This window comes from Anas acuta, chromosome 19 (assembly GCF_963932015.1).
Source record: "Anas acuta chromosome 19, bAnaAcu1.1, whole genome shotgun sequence".
In the NCBI taxonomy this organism is placed as follows: Eukaryota; Metazoa; Chordata; class Aves; order Anseriformes; family Anatidae; genus Anas; species Anas acuta.
Window position 1 is genome coordinate 1,096,944 of NC_088997.1, and position 13,008 is coordinate 1,109,951.

At 42.4% G+C, this 13,008-nt stretch overlaps 2 protein-coding genes across 5 annotated transcripts in view; one reads left to right on the forward strand and one right to left on the reverse strand.

Moving 5' to 3' along the window:
• NOS2 (nitric oxide synthase 2) overlaps positions 1-5,073 on the forward strand; it is a 36,732-nt gene extending 31,659 nt beyond the window's left edge. For 2 of the 3 annotated variants that reach the window (XM_068655995.1, XM_068655996.1), the window contains 6 exons: positions 416-626; positions 947-1,034; positions 1,627-1,748; positions 2,334-2,482; positions 3,219-3,413; positions 4,032-5,072. In XM_068655995.1, coding sequence (XP_068512096.1) covers positions 416-626; positions 947-1,034; positions 1,627-1,748; positions 2,334-2,482; positions 3,219-3,413; positions 4,032-4,133 — 867 coding nt within the window. In that variant the 3' untranslated portion in view covers positions 4,134-5,072. Of the gene's footprint in view, positions 1-415; positions 627-946; positions 1,035-1,626; positions 1,749-2,333; positions 2,483-3,218; positions 3,414-4,031 lie in introns of all 3 variants that reach the window. The other variant, XM_068655997.1, reaches the window with a different exon arrangement.
• A 3,744-nt stretch (positions 5,074-8,817) lies between these two features.
• Positions 8,818-13,008, reverse strand: part of KSR1 (kinase suppressor of ras 1) — a 63,790-nt gene continuing 59,599 nt past the window's right edge. For both annotated transcript variants that reach the window (XM_068656443.1, XM_068656442.1), the window contains one exon: positions 8,818-11,730. In XM_068656443.1, coding sequence (XP_068512544.1) covers positions 11,652-11,730 — 79 coding nt within the window. In that variant the 3' untranslated portion in view covers positions 8,818-11,651. The remainder of the gene's footprint in view (positions 11,731-13,008) is intronic.

The window sequence follows — 13,008 nt, forward strand, 5'->3', positions numbered from 1 at the left end:
AAGTAAGAGGGATGTCACTTTAAGTAACCAAAGACTCACAGTTGTGGTAGGTGCTTGCTTCTCCTAGCAGGTTCAGCAAGGAACTCAGTAGGTATCAGGACCTGAGCCTACACATTTTGGTGTATATCCTGTAGCAGAGGACTGTGAAACAGATTCTGCTTGAGTTTATACATCCTCTCTCTGAGAGCTTATGTGTTAGAAAAATTATAGCGGGTATTTCTGTTTACAAAAATTAAACAACTTTTTAGGAAACCCCAGTCTAGGCAGAGTTTTGAGAATTCTCTGTTGATTTGCGGTTTACTGCTTATTTAATTGAATGTAAAGCAGGAATCTTACTTTAAAAGTTACATTTCAAACATCTCTTCTGAACTCAAAATGACCTGGTAACATTGTAATGGTGGCCTTTGGCTTTTAGAACACAGAAGAATACAATAAATGGAAGTTTTACAACAGCCCAAACATCCTGGAGGTCCTGGAAGAGTTTCCTTCTGCTGAAGTCTCAACAGCTTTCTTGTTGACTCAGCTGCCATTTCTGAAACCCAGGTACTATTCTGTCAGTTCTTCCTGTGACATGACACCCAGAGAGATTCATCTGACAGTTGCAGTAGTCAATTACAGGACAAGAGGTAACAAATTCTTGTTTTAATTTCTCTCTTAATTAAGTGATACTTAGTCTGTATTGTTGTTCAGGAAAAATGTGTATGCTATATGGCATGAAGCATATCTGTAACAGAACGTTTATATTGTGATACATGCAGAAAACTACATAGCAGTACAGATGTTCATACCGTATCAGGGTATGTTAAAGTACTGTATCATCAGTGTATCCTTGTTTTATACACAATTACTAGATAATTTTAAGTATAAATCATTTTAAGCATAAACTGTGCTTTTTGAAAAACAGCTTTTGAATACTTACTTATTGATTTTCCTTTCCTCTGATTAGATGGACAAGGGCCTTTGCATCATGGAGTTTGCAGCACATGGCTGAATAAAATAAGTCTCGATGAAGTAGTGCCATGCTTTGTGCGCAGGTGAGTGTATGCCAGAACAAACAAACAAACAAACAAAACCCACCAATTTTTATTTAAGCTTCTTCGATATTTTCTTTTCAATGTTTGCATATGATTTTCAAGTAACTGCTGATTACATGTTGCAATATCTGAGTTTGTGAGGAGCGAGAACCTCTGTCTTCCAGAGATGAGGCCCTTTACCGTGTCTTATGTTGAGTAAAATCATAAATCATTAGAAAATTCTGAAAATGTGACACTATTCCAACTAGACAGGTTAGAGATGAGGGAGGGGACAACAGAAGGAGGTGATCATGTACTTTTTTCTACCTTGTGGCTTTGGGTAAGGGCTTAAGACAACTGGTGTTTCCACAAAAGCATTGATATTTATTCTCTTACATCACTGGGTACTTATCAGTGTTAATATTCATCATATACCTGAAAAAATAGTCTGATTCTTCACTGTTTCAAGATAAGTTTATCCTCATATATTTAAGCATAAGAAGAGAAGATTCAGGACACCAGAGATGATCACTAGGTATCATTCTGTCAGCTTTGTAGCAATAGTTCTATTCTGAGTTTTACTTTACTTATTTAACATATTTTTGCATGTTAGTGGTAACGGATTCCAGCTCCCAAAGGAGCCAACCAAGCCCTGCATTCTGATCGGCCCAGGAACAGGAATTGCTCCATTCAGAAGTTTCTGGCAGCAACGTCTCTATGACTTGGAAAAGAAAGGTACTTACAGGGATTGCCACATGGGGGAGGTCGGAACTCATGCAGCCACAGGGGACATCCCTAGTTGTCCAAACAAAATCTCTGCACATTAGCCAAGTAAACCATGTAGAGATTTAGACCGACTAAACATTACAGCTAATAATTCTATCCCACTTGAGACCATTCTGGTGGTCTTGAGCTTTTTGGTCACTCAGAGGGAACAGCTTATGTGTGTCCGAGTAAATACTGTATGTGCAGTGACTGCCCTGCTCTCACAAAGGGGCTGCAATGCAAAGAAGAAAGCTTAGGCCTGTCTCTGTTAGCCTGGTTGGGGAATGTGCTTCAATAGGTAATTCCACATAGTTCTTCAAAGATTCAGGTAGATTCAATCCTACTGCAGACCCTAAAATCATAATCTGTCAGGTGTGCGCACACACACACACACGCATACTCCTTCTCAGATGTTTAGTGAGAAAGGCTAATCAGAAATAACAGTTGCATTGCCTCACTAGTTGCTGTGACAGCAGGACCCACTATGGGGACGGTAATAGGAAATAATAGGTCTTACTAGGAAAGACAAAAAAACCTTTCCGATGTTGGTTTCAGGGATCAAAGGTGGTGACATGACATTATTGTTTGGCTGCCGGCAGCCAGACATGGATCATATCTACAGAGAAGAAACAGAAGAAATGAAGAGGAAAGGAGTTCTGAAAGAAGTTTTTACAGCTTACTCCAGGCAACCTGGCCAAGCTAAAGTAAGGCTGGTTTCTTTGTTCTTTAAGGGTTGGCTCCTTTGGGAATGGTCCCTCAAGTTGAGATTTGGGCTTTATTAGCAATTTTCTTTTTTAAAACAAGCAACAAGAAAACTGTTAGCGTTTTGCTTCAGCGTATTGTGATTGAGTGACAAAGGCCCCACTCCTTCAAAACAATCTCACTATTCACTTCTGTAGGAGCAAGATGTATTTTTAAAACCTTCACTGCCATATCAATAGGTGCAATAGACATATAATTAAACCTTTGAGTGCAAACAGCCTTTGAAACTAGATGTTGGAACATTTTTGGAAACCTTACATTTTGCAGGTTATGATTAACCCATGAGTTAGAAATGAGTTGACTCCGGTCATTTGTCACCATTTCAATGACACAGTGACCCTGGAAATTACTGTTGTTTATAAGAAATCTTGATTGGAGGAGACAATAGTTCTCCTACCCTGACAACTTAGGAATCTTTGGCAGTGATAATTAGTTCTAAGGAAAAGAGTCTTAATCTGCTCTAGTTTAATCAAAAGACAAGTCCAGCCTTTAAATCTGGGGCTTGTAAAGACAGCATGAAGACATTTTTCTTCTCCTTTGCTGTGGTACAGTACATGGAATAGTTAGGGCATTTTTAACCTTACTCTGCTGTGTAAGCCCAAATTGAATTTAGAAAAGCCAATAGCCAAAGTAGCATCAAAAAGACCTTGTCTGATGATCCTTTTTTCTTTTTCTAAGGTCTATGTTCAAGACATTCTTCAAAACAAGTTGGAAGCCAAAGTGTGCAATCTCTTGCATAAAGAGGATGGACATCTGTATGTCTGTGGAGATGTACGCATGGCCAGGGATGTTGCTCAGACTTTGAAAGGGATACTTGTAAAAAAACTGAACCTCACAGAGCAGCAGGCAGAAGAGTATTTCTTCGAGCTAAAGGTATGTTGTGGTGTGCAAGGGATTCTTTCCATTCAGACAGTGCTCTCGTGTGGGTTAGAGAAGACTTCAGAGTTACACTCGAGATCTAACAGGCTGCAACGAGCTTCTTTTCAACAACATGCTAAAGAAAATAGCTTAAGTAATCAGTTTAGTCTAACCACCATTATTTAAAATGCATAGCTTCTCTTTGGTTAAGTTGTATGGGTGACATGTCACGTTCCTCTCTCATATGCCCACCATTTTGCCCAGTGTCTGTCTTTGGACCCTGGACATGAGCTTTGTATCTGGAGATACATTGAGACATGTATCTGGAACATCAAAAGCTTGAGACTTTATTGTATCAAAGGAGGAATGTGAGTTTAAGAAGTTGATGAGGCAGTTGCTGAAAACACAGTGCCTGAGTATGCTGACTTTTTAGGTCCATTTTGTTAGCAGAACTTGTCCTGAAGCATGTGTGGCTGACATTTGGATAACTTCTTTTTATTGACAGCAAAAGTCTGCCATCACAGAATTGGTCATAATGCAAAAAACCTTTTAGTTAATCAACTGTTACATAAAGAGGTGCTAGCAGGATTTAATTTATCTCTTGGTGTTTTGTTTTTGTTTTTATTTTTGCAGAGCCAAAAACGTTACCATGAAGATATATTTGGGGCTGTGTTCCCACATGAAGTCAAAAGAGATGTAAAAGCTTTGCAACCCATCAGTCCAAGCACAAATTAACAGACATCTTAAACCATAATTGCACATTTGATGTTATTTTCAAAGATCAAGGGGTCAAATTCTCTTCCTTATTCATGTTAAATAACACACACATATCTGACTGTAGGATTTGACTTCTAAATCTTAGCCTTAAGTAAGAAAAATATGAAATATAACTTTTTTTTTTCTATTTATTCTGGGACTTCTTTTAATTATCTGAATAGTGAAGATGAAAAATATTTTTTTAATTCTGTCTAGGCTAGTACACATCTACTGTCTTTTGTAAATATAAAAAATATAAAACCTGCTCACGAGGAAAATAGAGTGGTTTTTACTATGAACTAGAAGTAATGTTTTTTTATTTGTTTTTAAATGGACTATTTATCTGTGTGGATTTATTTATATTGTTTTACTGTTTTATGTTCACTTTAAAGCAAGAAAATGAATGGTTGTGTCACTTGGAAATATCTAGTGACACCTCTTGTTGAATCTGAAGCAGTACTTGCAAATGTGGTAATAATATAATGGCTCATAAGTGGAAATACCTGCTGCATACACTTCAGATGTATCCACATGAGGACGTAGCAGTTTTGATTTCTGCTTTATGCGATTCAGATGTATCAACATGAATTGTCGTTGTCACAGGGCCTGTGCCAGTGAGACTCAGAAAATTCCAAAGCACTTTGTACATTTGAATTGTATGCTCTGACTTACTTGATTTGTTTGCAATAAAAGACACCTTTATGTTGAGACAAACAAGTTGGTGTAGTTTAAATGTACTTCTTTGTGCTATTGTCTTCAGCCTGAAAAAGGGGAGGTGGGTAAGTTCTTGGGTACCATTAGAGTGGGTTTGAGCTCCGACCAGCACTCCCTCCTTACACAAAGAGCCCGTCTCTGTGAATTACACAGTCCACCAAAGACTAGTTACATATTTTTGTTACTGCCTGGAAAGAGTGAATCTGTCCCTAGTGAGATTGGCTTGTGAACTAAAGAGTATAAAATAACAATTAGAGCAATGTATTTTGCTGTGGTTTTTGACTTTGTCTCTGTCTGTGCCTTGCAGTTATGTCACAACTTATAGTTCTTTCTCTAAAATTACCAGGGTTTTATGATGATATTAAAAAGCTAAAGGTGAGATTTTCCTGTCATCCTTTGTCTCTAGGAGCTAGAATCTGATGAAGCTGACACTCAGAAGTCAACAATGTCATGTACATACAGTGTTTCACATGTACTTCAGGACAGCCTTAAACATAAGATGAAAAATACAGCATAATTGAAAGAATCTGGACAGTGATGGCAGAGAACAGGAAGTATCAGACAGCAGATACAGACAGTAAAGGACAGAGGAGGTTCATAGCAAGTATGGGGTCCTGATGGGCATCTAGTATACACTGTGAGTGTTATTTCATATTTCATTTAACAGATGTTCTCTGATACTACAGTTTTGGGGTGGGATGGAAGTAGAACAAGGTAATTTCACTTTCCATTAAGAAAGTTCTCAATAAGCCCAGGTCTCACTGAGTGCTGGAGTTCAAATGCCACAAAGGCAGGAAACAAAAGTTCTGCATTTTAAAAGTCCGATGTGTTCCTTGCTGTTTTGGGAGGTACATTACAGTGCAACCCATTTTTCACGCACATAACAAAATAGGTACATTTTCTTGCTAGGATCCTTTCTTTACATCTCATGTTTTTCTTTTGCGTAATCACTTGCTTTTAAGTATTACCATAATACTTTACAAATGCTTGCCCATATTTCACTTTCATTTGGAGAGGGGGAAATTCCCATAAACCTCTGACAGGTCAGAGCAAGAGACCCAATTGTTTGTGTATTGGTTCCGAAATTGCATGACTTCCCATTGATACATTCTAAGTTGATGAAGCAAGTTTTACTTGGGGACTTTTTCATCTTAATTCCACCATTGCAGAAATCTCCCCCTAAAAGACAGGTTCTAAGGCAGTTAAGGGAAAGGATTAAGAATAAAAATAGAGATCTGTTTCAACTCTGTGAATTTATTTAAACCGGCCCAATTGTAAGTTAACTTCAATTGCAGCACTGGTTTGAAGCTGTGTATAATTGCTTTTTTTTTTTTTAATAAATGGGGAATAAAGGGGGAAGATAAAGTGCAGATGTTAAGGTCAGTGGATAATTATTCTATTCCAGCACAAGAACTGAATCTTCATTTAAGAAACCAGATACAAAATATATATTTTAAAATCCCAAATATGATCAAAAAGCCTGCTCTGCAGTTATTAAAGTGTTCATTACAGCCCCAAGTCAGTAACAGATTGAAGCACGTGCATTAGTTTAAGCACTTAAGTAATTCTGCTAGAAGCAGAGGAATTGTTCAGGGCTATAAGTTAGGGAGATGATTATGCATCTCACCGATTTCAGACCTAACTTGAAATTACAGATCAACACTTTCTGAAGCAATTAGCGGGCTGTTACATTAATGCCCACCTTAGGCAGCTTTAATGGTATTCAGTATTCAAAAAAGGGTGAATGCTATGGCACTGAAATGCAGACCTTTTTCTTCCTGCAGTCCTCTAGCCACTTCTGATTGTTGGCAGAGTTCCCCGGCTTCCCAAATCCACAGGTTGGTCCAGCTAAACTGAAAGTGGACACAGAGAGTTACCAGTCCTTGTGCCAGTTTGGTATGTCACTGGGCTTGCAGTACAGATACACCATTTGCTTCCCTATACCCCATAAATCTGTAGGGCTCTGCCATACGAATGCATTTCCTAAATGCAAAAGCAGTGATACGTGGATGGGATCCATTAGCACATTATTATATAGCTGAAAGCTAACAGAAGTCCAAGCCTAGCATTAGGGTAAATGCTGGGATAACTTCAGTGCCTTCAGTTTAAGTGGCTGCCCAGCCTGACAGAGTTTTTGCCATGCTGTTCTGCATGCTGCAGGGGCGTGGGGCTCGGGAGGACAGCCAGGTGTGACTGATGAGCTACTGCCAAGCAGGCTAACGAGGAACAGCTGAGCCCCATGGGGCAGAGCAGTGGAAGAAGATGGCTGGCACCGTGTTGAGATGCAGGCTGTGCTGACAAGCCCCAGTGCAAGGAAGGAGGAGTGACTTCAGGTAGGCAAAATGTGGTTTTTGCTTTGTTTTCAATTGTTGCATTGTTTTATAACTGTGTAGAGAGGTTCCCTTCTCTGAATGTGTGCTCAGAAGTGCAAAGGAGGCTCCTCTGCTCCAGTAACCCTGCTGGGCAGCCAGGGCTGGGTGCAGGGTGAGGGCTGAACTGATGCCTGTTGTGTGTGGGAACAGGCTGAGCTCTGAGCGTGAAGGTGGTGTGTCCAGCTCTCCTAGGTCCTGCTCCAGTCACTTCATCTGTAGCTTGATCAATTTATGCCCTGTGGGCAGTTATTTGGTGCCCTTTCTGAATAAGCCACCATAGCCTTGTTTGCGCCGAGATGTTTTATCTGCACTGCGAGGCGTTGAATAGCCAGGATCAAGCAGCAGCACTGCTAAAAGGCTCCCCTCTGGTGCTGAGGTTTAGAAGGCATTGGAAGGCTCCACTGCAGCTGTGTGGAGCCACAAGCGGTCTCTGTGCTCGAATTTGTCTTTGTTGAGGTGAGAGTGTGGGTTATGTCAGAAAAAAAAAAAAGGGGAGGAAGCTTTTGTTGTCCTTCAGAGAAAACAGATTCTTGGATTTTTACTGCTTGCACATGAAAGATCTGGATAAAGTGGATGAAACGTGAAATTGTGCTCCTAAAACATGCGGGCCTTCTCCCAGCAGGACAGGGCAACGCTGCCGTTATTTTTGGTGTAAAGCTGTTTGGCAGCAGCACAACGGCCCAGGGAGTAATTAACGCATTGCCGTGCCCAGCCCCGAGCAGAGCAGAGCAGGGCAGGTGTCCCTGGCACTGCCGCTTCCCCCAGCCGGCAGGGCAAGGCCAGGGCTGGGGCAGCTCCAGCGAGCCAGGGCTGAGGCCAGGAGCTCCAGAGGGGAAAAAGGTCGGGGTGCACATGGACAGCAGGCAGCTCCACTGCCGCCACAGCCTGCAGGGAGCCAGGGAGCCTGCCCAGCTCTTCTTTCTTCCTGGTCGATGAGAGCATAACCCCAACGGTGCAAACGCTGCTTCTGCTGCTTCCCGCCCCACACACAGCAGGGCTTTTGGGTCAATTCCTCCAGAAAGTGAAACCGAGGAGGGCACGGTCTGTGCGATGCTTTGCAAGCTCTCCTGTCTGTCAGCTCACAGGATAACTTATCGCAGCTCACCACGTAGTGCTCCTCTCTGTAGCCCTTGCCCTCATAGGCTCTAACACTGTTTTTTACTTTTCCCTGGCTGGGGTTTTGGAGGGTTACAGTAACACCGGGAAAGGAAGGTTTGTCAGTCCTGCTGCAGGGAGCGGTGTGCTCAGGGTGCCCACCTCCCGGCAGCCAGCACGTTACCCCGAAACCCACTGGGGATCACGCTGGTGAATGGGGTGCCCCAAAGCTGGGGTGTTTGTTGCTTAGCCGAGCTCACAAGGACAAGGGTCAGGGGGCTTCAGGTGGGACAGGGGCTGGGGGTGCCCCTTGGCTCCACAGCCAGCCTGCCTTGCTGGGGCAGGGCTCAGCGTTGGGCTCACGGGACAACGCGGGGACCTCCAGGGCTCACCCAGCCCCGGCCCTGGCTGCCACCCACCTCCACAGGGCTTGGCAGGGCAGGAAGGTACAAGGCAACGGGGAGAAAAAGCTCAAACCACAATTCTGTAATGCTTGCTTTATCCAGAGCAAAGATTTATTCACTGAAGAGATTCCTACATACCCAGAATTTTATTAGCATAGAGTGCACTTTGTCTTTTTTTTTTTTTTTTTTTTTTGCTGGTTGCATAAACTAATACAGAAACTGTTATTAATACTAACAATTTTTAATTAATTTAATAGCAATTCTGGAAGACACTCAGTTGATAGAAAATATAAAAAAAATTCTTTTACTGTACAAAGTTTACATCACATTTGAAAAGAAAACGTGTCCATTTTCACCATATTACAGACTCCATTTACATTCACTACTGACATGTGGCTATTGTAGCAGCATTGTACAGCCAGCTTCACATTTACAACTCTACAATGGTACAGGCTTACCGTGCTTCACGCCCTTACACCAGCACACGAGGAGACGGCACACGGGACAGTACAATGCGACCGAGACCGAATGACTGTCGCTTGGTTTGCAACATAGTAAGGGATAAGAGCTTGACTTCACAGCTGTACAACTCCACTGGTTTTGTTTGACTTCTGTGGGTATCACACCAGCTGATTAAAACAAATATTATCCCAGAGACAGTAATTGGTCCCTGCTCTCTGAAATAACTGGGTTCAGGAGGCTGGGTTTTGCTTTCAAGGGCAATTTATGGGAGTTGAACGCAAATCCAAGGAAGGGTTGAATTGGGATCTCAAATCTCAGAATCTAAAGATGTATTTTGAAACCCTTCCCTGGAGCAGCAGGACAGGATTCCCACCACCAGGCACTGCTCGGCCGGTGTGCGGGGATAAGCCTCCCGTTGGTGTTCTGCACGCCTCAAAGTGCAGCATGAAGGGATGTGAGGTTTTAGGTCCCCTGAAAGCAGGGGACCAGTGCTGCTCTTGAACTACACCTGCAGGCAGTCATAGGAGAAACAAATTTTCTGTGTTTTTTCAATACTATTGTTTTGTTTTAAGCTGTCCGTCCAGCCACTCACCTTATTAAGAGCGATGAGAATACATTGCTTGCTCAGCACTGTGCTTGCACGTGGCTGCAGCAGCGTTACCGCCGCTGAGCAGGCGAGGACAGGCCGAGGAAAGGCTGAGGGTTTGGGAGCTGGGCTGCTGCAACCAAGGGAGGGCTTCGGCCTGGGGGTCTGCCTCTCAGCATCACTACGCCACGCGTTCCTCCCCACTTTTGGGGGTATGGTGCTGTTGTTACTTCAGCAGCACTTGCTGGGAAAACAACCTCTGTTTAAGCCTGTGACACAGTGTTACTGTGAGAGAGCAAACAGCAAATCCTGCGAGAAGCAGGTGGTGTGGGTTAGATGCACACGGTGCATGGAGGGGGGTTACTTGCTTTACAAAGTGGGAGGGAGGAAGGAGGTCGAGTACCACAATGCCACACCTGGCTACCACCAAATTTTGTTTTAATTTGAGACACATCTTAAAAGTCAGTCACTGTAGCACAATATTTCTAAGAGAATATAACTGGGTTACGCATGTAGCAGGAGTGAAGCTCTCTGCTCAACGGGACTTAGAAGTCTTTTGCCACTTAATTTTCTATGAAAGTCAGCCATCTGTGAAGTAGCCAAATTGAGGGCCTGCCCCTTTGCATGCTTTATGGAGGACTCCAGAGCTCTTCTCCCTGCGATCCTCATTTCCAATCCTTGTAATGACGGTGAACAGTATAGAGGAGGTGTGTAATGTACTAGTGTTAAGTGGGGTAATGCATTGGTCTCCTTAAATGCAGTAATAATGTGTCCTTCATAAGCTGCATATTACACAATGGAGCATGTGTTTTGTTTTATGTCTTAAAATTAACTTTTGAAACAAGTCTGAGCTGTTGCATTGTAAGGTTTTTGTTGTGCTTAGCTTTTCCCAAAACTACTGTTGAGTCCTAAATGCCTTAAAACCAACAGCTCGCAAACTTATGTGTCCGCCTCTAGGAGCCAGTTAGAGAGGGCACAGGGGAGAGAAATGGATAGCTTTTACTCTTGTCTTTCTTGCCTCTCCCTGGAGCTCTGGAAAATATCACTTGTTCTGCAAATGGGGTGGTGATTGGGCCAGTAAGCATCTAGTCTGGCTGAGCAGCGTTATGTTTCCAACAACACTGTTAGGTCAGGGGACTAGAATTTGCTGTGCCTGAAACTGTGGAAGAGGAATTTGGCAGCTGGGAGCTTGCCTTCCCCGTGTGCATGGAGCTAAACCCGATCTTGGCAGCATGTCAGCACCCTGCTCTGGGGGGCGATAACAAACTCCCCTATAAGAAGTAGATTTGTATTAGTGTAACTTAAACCAAGGTAACCCAGAGCTTGGACCAACCCTGCTGAAACAAATCACGGAGTAATCACAAACTGAATAATCAGTTTGGCAAAATCATAATGCAATGGATCAGTTTTGCCTTAGTGAAAGGAAAACATAATTTTAAATTATGTTTTAATTTTATGAGCTGCATAGCTGTTCTGAAAGAAGCCACTTCCACCTGTCTTAGGGAGAACAAATGCTTTGAAGGCAGAAGACAGCTCTTATTTACACTGCAGACGCAAGAAGGAACTAGAAATAGGTTGGTTTCTTTTCAGTGCTATTTGAATGGCTGTAGTTAAGCTTGATTCACCGTTTATTATGTTTTAAAAAATATAGTTCACACAAAAGTATCATGTAAACATTCTTTAAATAACTGCTGGTGCTCAGGCGGAATTCAGACTTTTCAAACAACACAGGCCTGTGAACTGATGGTCGTGCGGCTTTCAGCTGTGGCTGCACCAGTTTCGTAGCTTAGAAGATTCAGTGAAGGTTTCTGATGCTTTGTGTAAGTAGGTAGACAACATTATCACAAGACAATTAAACGCCATGCTATATCTTTTGATTACTTGGTTCCAGGATTCCCAAGCCAAATCTTTCAAAACGCAGGACAACCTTGCTACTGTTAATGCTGAAAAGAGGGAGGAGGTAAAGGGAAAGAGTTGTTTATTTTTGTTTCGTTGTTGGTTTTCCCCCTGTAAAGCTACAGTCATATAAACAGAAATTTAAATGGGTTGGATTCTGGTCTCATACAACTTCAGATCATCCAGCAAAGAGTTTTAAGAAATTAAGCAGCAAACATGTGAACTTACTTATGCTAACCTCATTAGTGAAAAAATACAACTCAAATGGGAGAAGTAGGAGATTTTCATAAACACTTAAGGTGGGTAGAAGACCTGTTTTCAGCAGGCTTTTGGTTTCTTTGAAATAAAAAGGGAAGGAAAAAATTATTTAGTTTTTGTTTTGGTTTGATTGTTGTTGTTTTTTTAAGGGAAAGGAACGGTTCTGACAAGGTACATCAATCGTTTCAAAAAAACCATTTGCTCCTCTTTATAGATTGTAGCAAGTGAATAAAGATGTCTTTTCCTTCACCCTTAAGCTGTTAGCATAGCTGTAAACATTTTCACTTCAAAATGCCTTCTTACACATATGCACTCAGGTGACAGCAAAGCAGACAGCCTGAATACATTCTTTTCGGTGTTGTGTGCAAGCATCTGACTTTGTAAAAGAATGAGTATGTGGATGTATTTGTCCTCACTGAGGACAATAAGAACCTCTCTCTCTGGTTCCTGGTGCTTACCCTCCTCTGTCCCTATTCTTTCCCCTTGAAAAAAAATAAATCAAAATCATGAATTAGTAAGGAATGAAAAAATCTTTTCACAAAAGGCACATAATTGTGTTACCTACAATTTTGCAAAGCTCCTAATGTGAAGTCAGGCATTTTGCTGAACAGAGGATGTAAACACGAGCAAACCATAGAATTCCAAACACCAGATTTGCAAGGGGAAGAGAAAGGAGGAAAGCCCTTCAGTCCCTCTCTTTTGCACAGCACTGTAGCTGACCTCAGCCAACCCATGTGGGCCAGTTTTGGGCACCACTGGGGGCCTGTTCCCAAGTAGGCTAAGGGACTGCAATCTGCCCCAAGCAGAGCAAGGACCATCCCTCTTTTCATGCAAGAATTACCCTTGCACCCCCTGAAAAAAAAACTGCCCCTCAGTTCAATGCCACCTGGCTCTCATCCCACAGAAGGACCGGCGCAATCTGGCCCTTGAGTCAGGGTGGTTTGCAACACAAGTGAAGTGTTCACTTGTCAGCTGTGCCTTTTGAAAAACGCACCTGGCTCTGTCTGGTCACAAACCCCAGCCCTGCACTAGGGCTGACACCCACAACCTCAGACTGCAGCTAGGAG